Source organism: Melozone crissalis, unplaced genomic scaffold, assembly GCF_028551555.1.
Source record: "Melozone crissalis strain CALT ecotype California unplaced genomic scaffold, PUWL_Pcris_2 ptg000006l_1, whole genome shotgun sequence".
Lineage (NCBI taxonomy): Eukaryota > Metazoa > Chordata > Aves > Passeriformes > Passerellidae > Melozone > Melozone crissalis.
The window spans coordinates 52,623,772-52,637,446 of NW_026535784.1; the positions used below are offsets into that span (position 1 = coordinate 52,623,772).

Below are 13,675 nucleotides of genomic sequence, written 5' to 3' on the forward strand. Positions count from 1 at the left end.
TAAAAGATACCTTTTTCTCAAATTCAAATAACCTATGGGCAAAATTATCTCAAAGACACTCAAGCTGAAAAGCTCAGTATTTCCTATATATAAGGCAGATACCATTTCTCTATCAATCTTTCTATAAAGGGGAAAGATTTTACATATTTTAGACAAAATGTCTTTGGCTTAGCTTTGATATGTTGAAAATAGTTTTAAGGGGAATCTTTTTAATGAAATACTTTTTTTTTTTCATACTTTGGGTGCTTTCATGATTTCTTTTTTAAACTAGAAAAGGAAGAGAAGAATTTAATACTACTGAGCTCTTAAGCCAACATCAACTTCATGTAATAATCCTTGAAAAATCTAGTCTTAAAACGTATTACAGTGCATAATGCATGCAATATTCGTCAGACAGAAGGAATGGAAGCGGGTGAAGTCAGTTTGTTTTAGAGCATGAAGCAGCACAGTGTCCCCTGGACAATCCAGCAGCTCTGTTGCAGGTAAATGCTTTTCAGGGTGGAATGCCACGCCGCCACAAAAACTTAAGACTTTTTTGGCAACAGAGCAGATCTTTTGAAGGGACACATGAGAGTTACTGAAGAGGGTTTGTTTCAGCTTTCCTGTTGCATTGCCTTTGGCTGCAAAGCAGGACCAAGAAGCAATGCAGTATAATTATGGTGGTTCGCTGTGGTGCAGCAATTTGAAACCTCCACAAGGTGAATGTTTCTCAAGTCAACAAACGTTGGACTTAGAGGGGGGGAAAAATGACATGAAAATATCTCCATTAGCACAGAGTTTGTGGTAAAAACACATAAGGGTATTCAGGAGGGTATTCAGCACGTGCTGAACTTGAAGCATGTAACTAATCAGAAGTGTCATTGAAACTTTGTGAACTTAATTCTAATTACATGTCTTAATCATTGGCTGAGTCTCAAGCAGGAAGGGCAACAGACACAACAAAGAAGTTCTAGTAGGAATCAGAGCAGCTCTTTTGTTCCACTGCAGAGTGAGCAAACTCTTTAAATCCTTTCTCTGCCCTGTAGATAGCATAAAGCCCTTCCATGTAAGACACATACATGTGGTGGTTAATGGACTGCAAATAATTTTTTGTTGTTTAAAAGACTCCAGTTTTCTAAATGTGGTCTATGAATAATAAGAAGACTGAATATCAAGTCTCTACTCACGTTTGTGACTGCAGTTGATGATATTAGAGGCAGTCTGGATCAATACTTGGATTGGTATGCTTCTAGACTGGTCCAAAAGAAACAGAACATGCACTGTGAGAAATCATATTATATTAATAATAAAATCAAAACAAAAGTCATGATCTCAGGGGTCGAAGAGACCTGCTGAGATGCTGTGCTACAAACACATGGTGCATAGAAATAGTATATAGATTTCTGACTTCTTGATTTGCCTACCTTATTTACAGTTAATTTGGGGGAACCTTCCTTGACTTCATGCAAAATTTCAAAGTGATAAAGATGTCATCTTGTGCTGCCCACAAGCAATATTCCTAAGTAAGTAAAGGGAAAGGATGGTGGAGTGGAATTCAAGTGACTAATATTTGATTCAGTCTTGATGGTCAGGGTGCTGTGCTTGCATGTATGGAGGAGGCAGCAAGGGAGAAGTCCTTATGGAGACTGCCAAAATGGATGTTCTTAAATAAAATCTTGTTAGTAAAAGAAAATATTCTGTAAAATATTGCAAGGGACTTGAAGAGGGGAAAAGTTGTTGTGCTTCTGAAAAGTTTAAAAAGTAAATTCTTATGCAGAAACTGTGTGACATAATGTGTTTTGCATGTACTCTTTGGAATTCTAGAAAGCTTTTGTCTTTCCAGAAGGGCTAGTGTATTTCAAACCATTAAATATTTTTTACTAAAAATACGTGGCAGTCAGCTGATAATACTTTTATTTCCAATATTTTCAAGTGCATGCTTCTTGCACTAATAAGGCATCAATATTTCATTTAGGCATACAGTAGGACAGTGTGTTCTTTATCTCCAAAGAGCCTATAGTCATAATGCAAGGTAAAAAATGTATTTTAACAAAAACAATGAGCAAAAAATACTTGAAAAAGCAATAATGGTATAAATCCTTGTAATGGCAGCAAGGATATCTGTGAAAAAGAAAATGCTGGTGAGGCTGCAAGGTTGGCTGCAGTTGGAACTATGTCATTTGCAATAATCTTGAAGATCTTGTAATTTCATTCTGATGATTTGCTTGGTGACAGTGCGGTAGGGGGTAAAATGTGGGTTTTTATACTCAATTATCTGTTCATAAAATCTGCAGTAAACTAGATGTATATATATATAGATATGGAATGGTGGTCTTGTGTGTATATGCCCATGTATATATATGTTTTTACATATATATATTTATTGCAAATGAAGGGGAGATACCTGTGCTGTGTTTGGCCATAGTTGTTGTTTTTGCTGGGTCTTGACTTAGGTTTCCAAGTGCCATCTTTCATCTTCTTAGGACTTCTCACACTCTTTGTAAAAGAAAATACATGCAAACATTCTCCTTCTGCATTAATTTCTTTTGAGAAGTGTGTAATGTTTTAGAAATCAAGGTAATTAGATTGACTATTCAATCTTTTAATTTTTGGGGCATTTCTCTGCTATTTTAAGTAGTTCCTGTATCTAAACAAGATATACATAGCTATTATGTGCAACAGGGAAAGGTAACCTTTTTAGAACAATCTCCTTGATGTGAGTTAGAGTAGGTGAGCACAGAAGAGAAGGTGAAACTGCTGTTCCTGCTGGTGCAGTGGGCAAATGTGGAGGTATTCCCAGCCTGGTATGTGGTTAACTCTCTCATTTCCCTCGATGGCTGAAATGGAGTGGTTGATAGCAGTGAATGGGCTGCAGCAGGAGTGTTCTTCTCATGAATTGTTAAAGGTGGAGTGTGATGTGATACGGTGGAGCTGCAGTCTTTGTATGAGGAGTGCTACTTTTAGAAAGGCTGACTCAACAAACTCAGAATTCGCCAGCCATCAAAGGACGTGCGTTCTTAACCTTGGTATGGTTTTCTTTTTTTTTCCCCCTCCTTTGTGGCTTTCCTGTAGACTGTAATGTTGTGTTTGCAGGCCTTTTAGGTTCTTCCTTTCATCCCAAAACTTGAACTATGTAGTTCAAGGCAATCAGGGCAGATGAGTGACTAATTATTAGAGTCTACTGATACATCAGGTCTGTCTGAAACTTCCTGGGTTCTTTGTCACTCTTGTAGTTTGCAGTTTGTATAGATCTCTAGTTGTTTTTGTATAAGAAGAGGAGATAGCAGATACTCCAGTCAGAAGGAGATTGAGGCTCAGAGTGTCCACAAATCCCTATAAACAATGTTTCATTTAGTTAGGGGTGGTCCGGCTGCCAGGCAGATGGGCTCAGCAAATGATATCTCTGCAATGAAGAAAAGACTGCCTTGGATGGATTCAAGTTTAATTTATTTATTTAGAGAGCTTTGTGGTTTGGCTCACAGCCAGGGATGATTCCTGTTTCTTGTTTTGACTTACACCTGGTTCCTTTCCAGGCTGCATACTGTTGCACTGCAATTCAACAGTGTGTGCCAGGCAGCACCAAGGGCATTATTGATGGGCTCTGGTTGGTGGCCCTCTAGAGACTGAGCTACAGGTAGTTTTCAGCACTAGATCTGATTCTACCTCCCATCCCCCAGTATAATGGTTGTGAATAGTATATAAATGTATTTTGTGGTTTGTAGCTGAATTCAAGCCTCCAAAGCCTCAGAAAACCTGCACCTTGTGCACTCTCTCAGAAAGCAGTGCACAGCAAATCATACTTCACAGTATGCAAGTGCTGAAGTGCAAAAGACAGGATAGCTAATTTGAGGCAGGCCACATTGGAGTGGACATGATAGTAACATTTGGGAGGTAAGTTATTTAAGAATTCTGATGAAGTTGTTGATAATTTTTCTTGGAGAATTTGTAAACTTTTAAAAGATACTGAATATGAATTGTAGAAGTAATCAACTTTAATCACATTTTGTACACTGAACACATATTCTGTTTCGATATCAAGAATTCCTTTATTGAATTGTGTTTGTGAACATGAAAAAGAAATAGATATTTTGACTAAAACCAGGAATGTAACATGTTGATCTAACATTGTCCATAGAAAAGTAAAAATATGAACTAGTAAGAAACTACAATAACAAAGGATATTTTTAAAAAAAGATTTCAGTGCTCTGGAAGTTCTATAAAATTATTAGAATTGGTGCAGAAATCAGTTTTGAAATAAAACTTTTGTCCTTACACTCTAGAAATTGATATTTTGTAACTTCTTTTATGATTAAACTTTTAATAACTCCAATTAGTTTCTGTAATCCCTTCAAATAGGGAATAAAAACCCTAGAACTTTTCATTTTATTGAATGTGGTTTTTGCTGTTAAAAAATGGATTACAATTAGTGTGCAATTAGTGGTTAGTGGTTATAATTAGTGGCTGAACTATTGTAGTTGTGTTTTGGGATGCTTGTTTTCACCTTGCAATTTCTGAAATTCTTATATCTACAGTAAAATTGTAATTGGACATAAAAGACATCATTGCTTTGGTTTCAGAAAATGGCAAAAAGCAGGGTATGGCCACTGTCGTCATTGTCATAAGAGGAAAAAATTTTGGAAAATTATTCTGAGTAGCAGCACACTGTGAACCACAAACACAGTTGCCATTTTTTAGTGTTTTTTGTCTCTAATAAAAATATATGATTTTTGGTTTTGTGCAGATTGCTGGGTTTAACCTGAATTGGGCTTGCCTTACATTGAAACGAAGCTAAGTCAAGGAAGGACCATGGTGATAAGCTCCTCTTGCACTATCCCATTAACTGCTACTGTATAAAATATTCTTTGATCAGCATGTATGATAGCCAGTTGTCATGGAAATGCAGGGAGTACCTTAGGGATAAAATGTGTAAGGGGAGAGCAGTACATGTGCCACAGCTAGATTATGTTTTATAGTATTCAATGAACATTAGTGGAAGTGTCTGTGTTTGTATCTTTTATTTAACAATGGCAAATCAAATTGGAATTGTAGGGGAATTGCCCAAATAGAAATGTATGTTGTTCTTATAATGAGAAATACGCTTCTCCACAACATATTAATGTAGCAGTGAAGCCTATCCCACTAGTGGAATTCCAAAGAATTTGGAATAACCTTGCTTGTTCTAGCTTCCTTTGCATTGCACAGTGACTTTTGGTGCTCTGGTTTGTCTTTGTGTATTCCAAGATGCATGTTCTGGATGCTTGGTGTTATGAGAGTGATAGGGGTTTTTTCTTGAAACAAAACCATGGCACTGCTTTCTTATAAGAAATCTCACTGATTTCTTAAAAGTTTATCTTCAGTTCTATTACTAAACCTCCAGTTTTTTCTCCCCTCTTTTTCACCCCACGCTGTCCTTGCTGTTTGCTTCCCACTGATTTTTAGAGGAAATTTTAATTACCCCAGTGAAACAAAGCAGACAGAGATGACCTGATGTCTGGGTCTTTTCCTCAAGTAATTCCTGGCAAACATACTGAAATTCATTAATTAGTTCTGCTTGAGACCAGAACGAACAGATCAGTATTCTCTTGTAGCAGCAGAATCTAATCTACATTTCCATGTACAGCTATACATCTAGTCATAAACTTGTGGACTAGGCCAAGGTGAATCCTCCCAGCCGTGGGTTTTCTCAGTATCTAAAATCAGCTCTTGTAAGAGCTCAGGATCTAGAGTCCAACATTGTTGTTGCAGATTAAAGGGAATCTGGCAAAATAGCTTGGGCTGCTGCCATGTGGATCTGCTGGTACAGTACAGTACGATAATATGTTGAATTTGGCTCATTACTCTGAAGAAATGCTGCCACAGACACTGTGGGACACAGATTTAGGAATTGGAATGGTTCTGTGTAGGGATGATGTTGGGCTCACTGCTCTAGACAGAGCTGTTATTAGTGCTGTATGCCCAAGATGGTTTGTGGTTTGTTTAGGCTTGTAAAGCATCCATTTTATACTCCTACATAGAGAGAGAAATAGGTCAGACTTACCAGAGTTTTAAATTGATCCACCAGAGTTTCATCTTTTCTGTTGTAACATTTACGCTGCAGGTTCCGAGATTCATCCTCTGGTTCATTCGGTGTGCACTTTGAAATTTTACTTTCATATAAGATCAGACCTAGAGAAGCATTTACAGTAGTGGACTAACTGGGACTGACTAACAGAGGGATTTGTTGCTGGATTAAAATTTTGAGTGCTACGTATATTAGTCTTCTCCCAAGTGTAAATTGTTACATTTAGCTTCAGAGTTTACTCCCAGGTAGGTCAATAGCAGGATGCCAGAGCTTTTGAGAACTAAATTGTAGAGAACTGACAGTCTATAAATCTCATGCAGTTTGACCACAGTGTCAAAAACCGTGTTAACACTGGAGGTGACTGTGAAATTTTTAAACTTTGAGGTTGGCTTAGTATATTTTTATCGCTTCTAGAATGATGTAATTCAATGAGCACACCTTGCTCTTGTCTTTATTACAGGAATTAGTCCAAGCTGTGGTGACTTCTGCAGTCCAGATGAGTGATAGTGGTAGATCTGACCTTCAGGGGGTGTGGTTTTTTGAACAGCAAAGCAATCATCTCTTAAATAGCACATTCCAATCTGTTCTTCCTTGGGAGAATTTCCCTCCAGCTGGATATGTGTGATTGCCTTGCCATGCATCTGATAGCAGCTGCTTGTAGTGCAGGACAGCACTCCTAAACTTGCTCACCTGTGGTCCCAGGATGTGCTTTTGTGCAAGTCAGCCAGCACTCAGCGCTGCTGGGGCCATTTCAGGTGCTCATATCGTGTGTGTGTGATGTTGAATTCAGTCCTCTGTGTGCATGCATTGGGCTTCTGACAACAGGTCACTCACAGCTGGCACCTTTTATTAGCCATGAAACATTTATCTTCAGTGATGTTTAAATGGTTAAAAGATTAGAAGCAAATTTGAATAAAACCAAAACCAGCATTTCTCCCCACAGCTTAAATAAAGCAGCTCTCCATCCCCTCAATTCTCAGGCAGACCTAGCAGTGCTTCTGTCAGTGCAGCAGACAAATATCCAAACCATGATGAAACGCATTTGTCTATTTAAGTGAAAATAAAGCAAGAAAGATAAGCTGAGTGCTGTATGTGCACTTCTGAAGGTGGAGGTTGATGTTCTGCTTGCTTTTCAGATGCTCTCCTTAGCAAAACTGTAGTATGATCTGAGTCTTTGGCCTACAACGGAAAGACGCTGCTGCTGCTGAAAAATGTCTAGTTAGGACTGGGCTGGATTTTGTTTTCCTAATAAAAAGGCCTAAAATGATACCAAAGTAGGGATGAACACAGCTATGAACTGCTTTAAAGAGCAAAAAGTCTTTTTGTCTTTTGCCTTTGTGACTCCTAATTTCTCATGATAATAGTTTTAAAAGAGTATATTACAATATTTGTGGGAGACTAGTAAGAAACACTGAAGAAATTCTCAGCCACCTCTGTAAGCCACCTAGAAGCACACAAGAAAGCTCATCTCTTATGAAGTATCCCTGGGAAATACTTGTTCCTCTCACCACCACTAATTTCAGCAGAGATCTGTGGATAAGGCTGTAGAAATAAACACAGCTGTGGAATGTGGCATAGCAAATAACATGCTGAAACCTCTTGGCAGAGAGTTGTTTGCCAGGGAGCCCAAATGCAATGCTTAGTCCATGGAAAAGATGGCATTTCAAGTTTTGGTACCTTTGAATGTTTCAGAAGCAAGTATTTATCCCTAAACCTGCTCAATCTAGCCCTGTATTTACACATAAGGGGGCAGTGTGGTACTGTTAGCCAAGTGCCATGGAGGTGCACATCAGATTTCACTATTATGTATTGCATCATGTTTTAAGAAATGGCTTTAGAACTCTGAGCACAACTAGAGCCTTGTCACTGCCTGAGAGTGCTGCTGTGTCTGTGCTGGGAGAACCAGGTTGGACAGTTTCCTCTCTTCTTTGTAAACATTTTGTTTTTAGAGAGGCGCTGTCTTGGCTCTCTCTCGTAGTCCCTTGTTTGTAGGCATGTGAAGGAGGGGGAGACAGTTTTCCTAATGCTGGGAGGGGGAACTTCCAATTAGAGCATTTTTACCTCCCCCATGGCAACATTCACTTACTGGAAAGGAAAGTAATGTTTCCACTGAAGCTTTCCTGTGCACACCGTACATGCACTGCTTCCCAGTTTTGGGAATATGGTAATTTCTTCACTGTTTTCATTGAATATATCCTTTCTTGATTATTTTGTACCAGCAGTCTTTTATCTGCCAATACAAAAGTGATGATTACATGTCTGTAAGTCAATGCATACCTGGCATCTTGGGTCATCTTCTTCCCACACGTTAATATTCAGGGTTAGCAGGCCAGGATACGATGGCATTTAGGGTCTCTGGTACTTTTAACATGGTATTTTGAGTGCCTTACTACAGGATGCTTATGGCATTATTTCTCACCTGTCTGGCTTTTAGTGTCACACTGCACCTGACACATGCTGTTATTATCCAGAAATGTGTTATCTGTGTTGTCCCTTTATAGTTTCTGCATGAATTTCTACTTTATAGAAAGCTTCCCCTTAAATATTGATTACAGCTGTCCTCTCCCACTTGTCCTTGTAGTAAATATTATAAAGTTGCAGAGCACAGGAACATCATACACTGTTTCATTACATCTTGTTATATCACTGTGTTGCATTGCTGTGAGGTGCTGTACAGACACAGGAGTTTTCTGACACAGCTCCTGTTTGTGTTTTTCTTTATCTGCTGCTTTGTCTTTGCTGAAATACATATGAAGCCAATTTTTCCATGCCATGATCACTTGTAGAAAGCTGCTGGTAAATTGCATGCCAGCACACTGATAATTTATAGTAGTAAATCAGCACTGTTGGACTGTCCCCTTTGTGTGACAGCTATCAGGTGCAGTGAATCTGTTGTTGGTTAATTCAGAGAAAAATGACATGGTGTTCTGTGTGGAGTGGGGATATGCTGATGGTCGTGACTCAAGAGATAAAAGGATGACAGCAAATGCAATCCTTTTTATATGCATCTTTGTGAATGTCAGTATTTAATGTAAAATTGTCTCAATATGTAATAGTTAACAGAATAAATTCTCACGTGGTTTGTTACTATGGTATTTCTCATTAAAAACCCCTGCCCACAAAGTTTTCCCCTTGCTTTCTTCAAGAGTGTGGTGTTTCTTTAATTAAAATGGCTGATATAATGCTATTGCAAGCTTTGAAAATTAAAATGGGTATTCTGGAAACATAACAGGTTCTAGCTAAAGCTATAAAGCATTTTGGTTACTGGTTCCTAAGTTAGTATCTTTCATTTTCTCCTTTCCCTCCATCCTAGCTGGTAAGTGTGGCTGCATATGTTTTGTGTTTGAATTAATTGATTGGCAGCTTGGTTAATGGGTAGACGGTGCTATTGGTTATTTCCATATTATATTTATCTATTTATTTATTTATTTATTTATTTTTAAAGCACTCATTAAAAACCCACGGCATACTCCCAAACTTGAAGGAATGGTTTTTTTGGCTCCTGTCTGCTTTGAATGAAATCCAAAACAAATGTTGTTTGATAATGGTTTACAGTTGCATTGCACAGGTTGCTCGTCATGATAAATAATTAACACCCTTTGTGTTCTTGATTGCAGATTTTCAAAACCCTGCCTGATGCTACTTTCCCTGAGCCAATCTCTATGTCAGTATCTCCTCCAAATGCCCCACCAAGGCAGTCAAGAAGACAAGGACAGCGTATTAAGAGGCCTCTGGCTGTTTACAATCTCTGCCTGGAGTTGGATGATGGTAAGATGTTAGTAATAATTTCAGTCCTGCATCAGATGGGCTGTGTATCCTATCTCCAGGAGGTGTTTTCATTTCATGTTTCATTTGTATACATGTGTGGATGCACATGCACGCTGCTTTAATTGCTTTGGAACATGCAAAGAAGCAAGGAGAGCTGCAGAGAGAGGACAGCAGGGAGTACTGTCCTGTGACTTATGGTTAAAAGTAGGACAGACTGTTTTAAATATGCTTTTCTCCTCTAAAAAAGAAGCAGCTCCTGTTTCTTTGGGGAAATCTCTTTGACCTCTATTGAAGATTACATAGCCATAAGATAAATGGAGAGAGAACTAAAATTAAAGCAAATCTTTTGTGAGAAGAGCTAATGCACTTTACAGTTAAATTCATCTGGATTAAAGGCTCAGGTCACCACTGCACTGGAGAATACCACTACTTCACTTGAATCTTTAATACCTTGCTGTAACTAGCAGTAAATACTTGTCAACTTGCCTTACCACTGAAAAGCAATGGAAAAAAAAAAAAGAAGAGTCTTCCTTTTGCGTGGAGTCTGCAGTAGCAACATACAGTGAGGCAAAGGGTGTATAATAACATCTTATGTATTCTGACTGTTGGCCAGAACCAAAATCATTTTCCTGAAATTTTGTTGCTCGGGGGTATGTACAGTACTGAGGAGGCAAGTCAGGGCTCATTTTGTGTTACAGTTTTCCTCCACCCTATTCCTTTTCTCTCTCCTAATGTTTTTTGCCAATTGTCTTTTCATATGAAGATCCATGGGATCAGGGCACAAAGTCCAGTTACAACAAGTGAAAATAAACAGAAAGGTTTTGGAATCATGCAGTAGTAAGAGATTCACTGGTGAACTGTCACTAAATTAGTGGTTAACAGTCATTGGTTTCATAAGACAAGAACACAAATACCTATGACAGCTGCTAAGTGCAGCTTTTAGAAATAAACTCAGGACTGTTTATAGTTTCAAAGCCAGTTTTGCAAAGAGTCAACAAGAAATTCAGCTTTCCTGCTATCGGATTTGATTCACCAGAGAGATACAAAGTCTGTGTCTTTCTTTTCTTGCATCAAATGTGAAACTAAATGCCTTGACTAGAAGATGTTTAGGGGTATCTGCTTAAAAAGCTTAAGATGTGTTAATTTGAATAATATGCTCCCAAAAGCTAAGAAAGCTCTTGAGCTACATCTGCAATAATAAATTTATTCTCATCTGAAAAACAAAGGCAGACTGAAGCCACTCTCAGAGCTGCTCACATCTTATTTTGAATGTGAATCCTAGCAGGACCCAAGAAGTACCACAGCTTCTCAAACTCCATGGAGCAAGGTGCACACTGAGGAGTTGACTTTGACCCAAACACTGCAGACAAAAAGCACTTGGTGGGTTGTTTTTATTCTGAGAGCCAAAAATACAGTGTTACTGTTGAAGACTGTTATAAAGATTCTATTTTGCCAAAATGCAGTCCATATTCTTGTCTAATTTGGGCATCTTGGCAAAGAGCTGGGATGTTAAAGGCTGTAATAGTTCTATTTCATGCAGAACCTTGGTGCTTGTCTGGGATTTGTAGTGGGCTGAACTGCACAATAGCCTAGTACATCATGGTTCATATTAAAACCATAGTGAAGGCTGAACTGCTGCAGGTGAAATTTTGGTGGGATCTGGCAATAACATTTCCCCTTGTAACTGCTGAAAAAATACCCTCTGTGGTCTGTAAAGCCTCTACCAAAGGTAGCAGGATCCTCAGGCTGTTGGTAGCTGCTGGCCACATGCTGATGGCTCTTTTCCTTGTTCAGCAGCCCGCTGTGTCAGGACAGTGGGCAGTGGTTGGGACAATGACTCTCGGGCACGTGTGCCATGCACAAGCAGTGCCTGGAGCCCAGCTGTGTCACTGCACGCTCTGAGCCACTGCCCCAGTGGCTGCAGGCTCTGTGCATCAGCCAGGCTCATGAATTATCTAGTTCTGAGCAGAGCTCACTGCCTCCAAACACACTCTGTGGCCTTCAGTTGCTTTCTTCTTTGCAGAGGGGGTGAAGGAATAGAAGTGAGCCTGGGCTTCATTCCATATTTACCTAGTTTCTTGGCTAACAAATGCATGTTTTATAACTGCTCTTTGGAAGATTTTATCCTGTGTGTGTTTTTAACAGGAAATTAAACATTAAACCCCTTCCCTCCCCCCCACCCCCCCTTATTCACAATGGCATGAGTTAAGCACCAGGCACAAGCCAGTGTTTTGTATTTCCTGGATATGGCAAAATTATCATAATCTTGTTTTAAACAAGCAGCTGATACATATTTATATGTAAATATATTTGTAGACAAATATATCTCTAAAGTTATGGTAATTGTATATAAATATTCTCGATGCCTTGAAACTAGAACTGTGTCGGAGACAAAATCTCTCTGTGCTGGAAAACTTCTCGAGTGTGTTTCTTTTAGGATTGTTATGCAAACCAGGAAATTGTTAGAAAAGCGGAAACAAGTCTTTAGCTATCAGCTGCTCCAGGGAGTTAACAGGCTTCAGAATCCACTGCTTGAATTGGAAATGCAGGGTTCGGGCCAGGTTTCTTTTTAAAAGCACGTTAGCAGCCGAGAAGCTTCTTGACTGCACAGAAAATGTATGCAGCAACCACCCAGAAAGGGCTGTAAGATATATAAATATTGATAGATATAATAGCTGAAGAACACACACTGCGTTTGATAAAAATCTTTATTTTGCCTTCTAGTAATTAGCTGTACTGAATTCTGATAGTGCATAGATTTTCCTTCCTTGTACATGGCAATTAGATGATTAAACCTATTTGCAAACAATTCAAGGATTATATTTACTACCATGAGGATCTTTGTTTCCTGAAAGACCGACTTGTATCACAGATGATGCTGTCTGTTTTCTTTCAACTTCTTTCTTCTTTGCTCTGTGGTAAGCCAAGTACTAAATTTTCACTCTGAAGTTTTTTGACATCCTAGTTTCTTAAGTAGAACTGGACCTAATGGGGAACTCTGAGTTACTTTCATATGTGGCCTAGACCCAAAGTTCTTATTTCAGCAAAATGCAGATTTGTCTGAGATTTACATTAAGACCATTTCCCGTGTTTTTTGGCCTTCTAAATGAAGATTTGGGATTTGTTTTTTAGTGGTGGGTTGGTTTTGATTTTGGTTTGTTTGTTTGATTTGGTTTGGTTTTGGGTTTTTAATGGTTTTAAATTTTTTTTTATTTTGTTTGGTTTGGGTTTTTTTAATCTATGGAAATTGCTTTCTTCTTTCCCCCTCACTATCTGAATGAACTTTACAGTGAATAGCAGTGCAGAAACTCCTGTGACTTACAGTCTCAGCTATGTACAAATAACTTTTCATTGCCTCTCTGTCTCTCTATGCAGACAGGGAAAGACTGTTAGCTAGAACTGGAAGTTGTTTATCCCATTCTAAACATGTCATAGGGTCTTTATTTTCCATTTGGCCAGTCAGCATCTATCAGAGGAGATTGCTGTTTACATTTCTCCTAGAGGGCAATGCAGATTTAAAATTTTGTTCCCTTACAATTTTATTTAAATTTTAATGTACCTTTCTTGTCTCGTAGCAAATGCAACAGGTTTGAGATTTCTTTTGTTTGTTTGATGCATTCTTTTTCTTGTCTTTTCCATGCCAGAGACTTAGAGATTATTAAACCAGTTTTGCAGGGCTGTTAGAGCAATATGGGAAGAAAAGTCCTGTGTAAGGTAGGCTGTGTAATGCAGCCCATCCAGGATGAGTAGAGAATCAGCACAAGTTGCATAAGTCACACCTGGAGTCAAGAAATGGGTCATGTGTAGCACTTTTTCCAATGACAGAACAACTTGTTTTCTGAACCAGAATATACATCTTAAACCACA

At 38.6% G+C, this 13,675-nt stretch overlaps 1 protein-coding gene across 2 annotated transcripts in view; it reads left to right on the forward strand.

The window, feature by feature from the left end:
• The window catches only part of ARHGAP10 (Rho GTPase activating protein 10), a 138,766-nt gene that overhangs the window by 94,180 nt on the left and 30,911 nt on the right, over positions 1-13,675 (forward strand). For both annotated transcript variants that reach the window (XR_008484389.1, XM_054295641.1), the window contains exon 19: positions 9,658-9,808. Coding sequence is in view for 1 of the 2 variants with exons in the window: in XM_054295641.1 (XP_054151616.1) it covers positions 9,658-9,808 (151 nt within the window). In the remaining variant the exon portion in view is untranslated. The remainder of the gene's footprint in view (positions 1-9,657; positions 9,809-13,675) is intronic.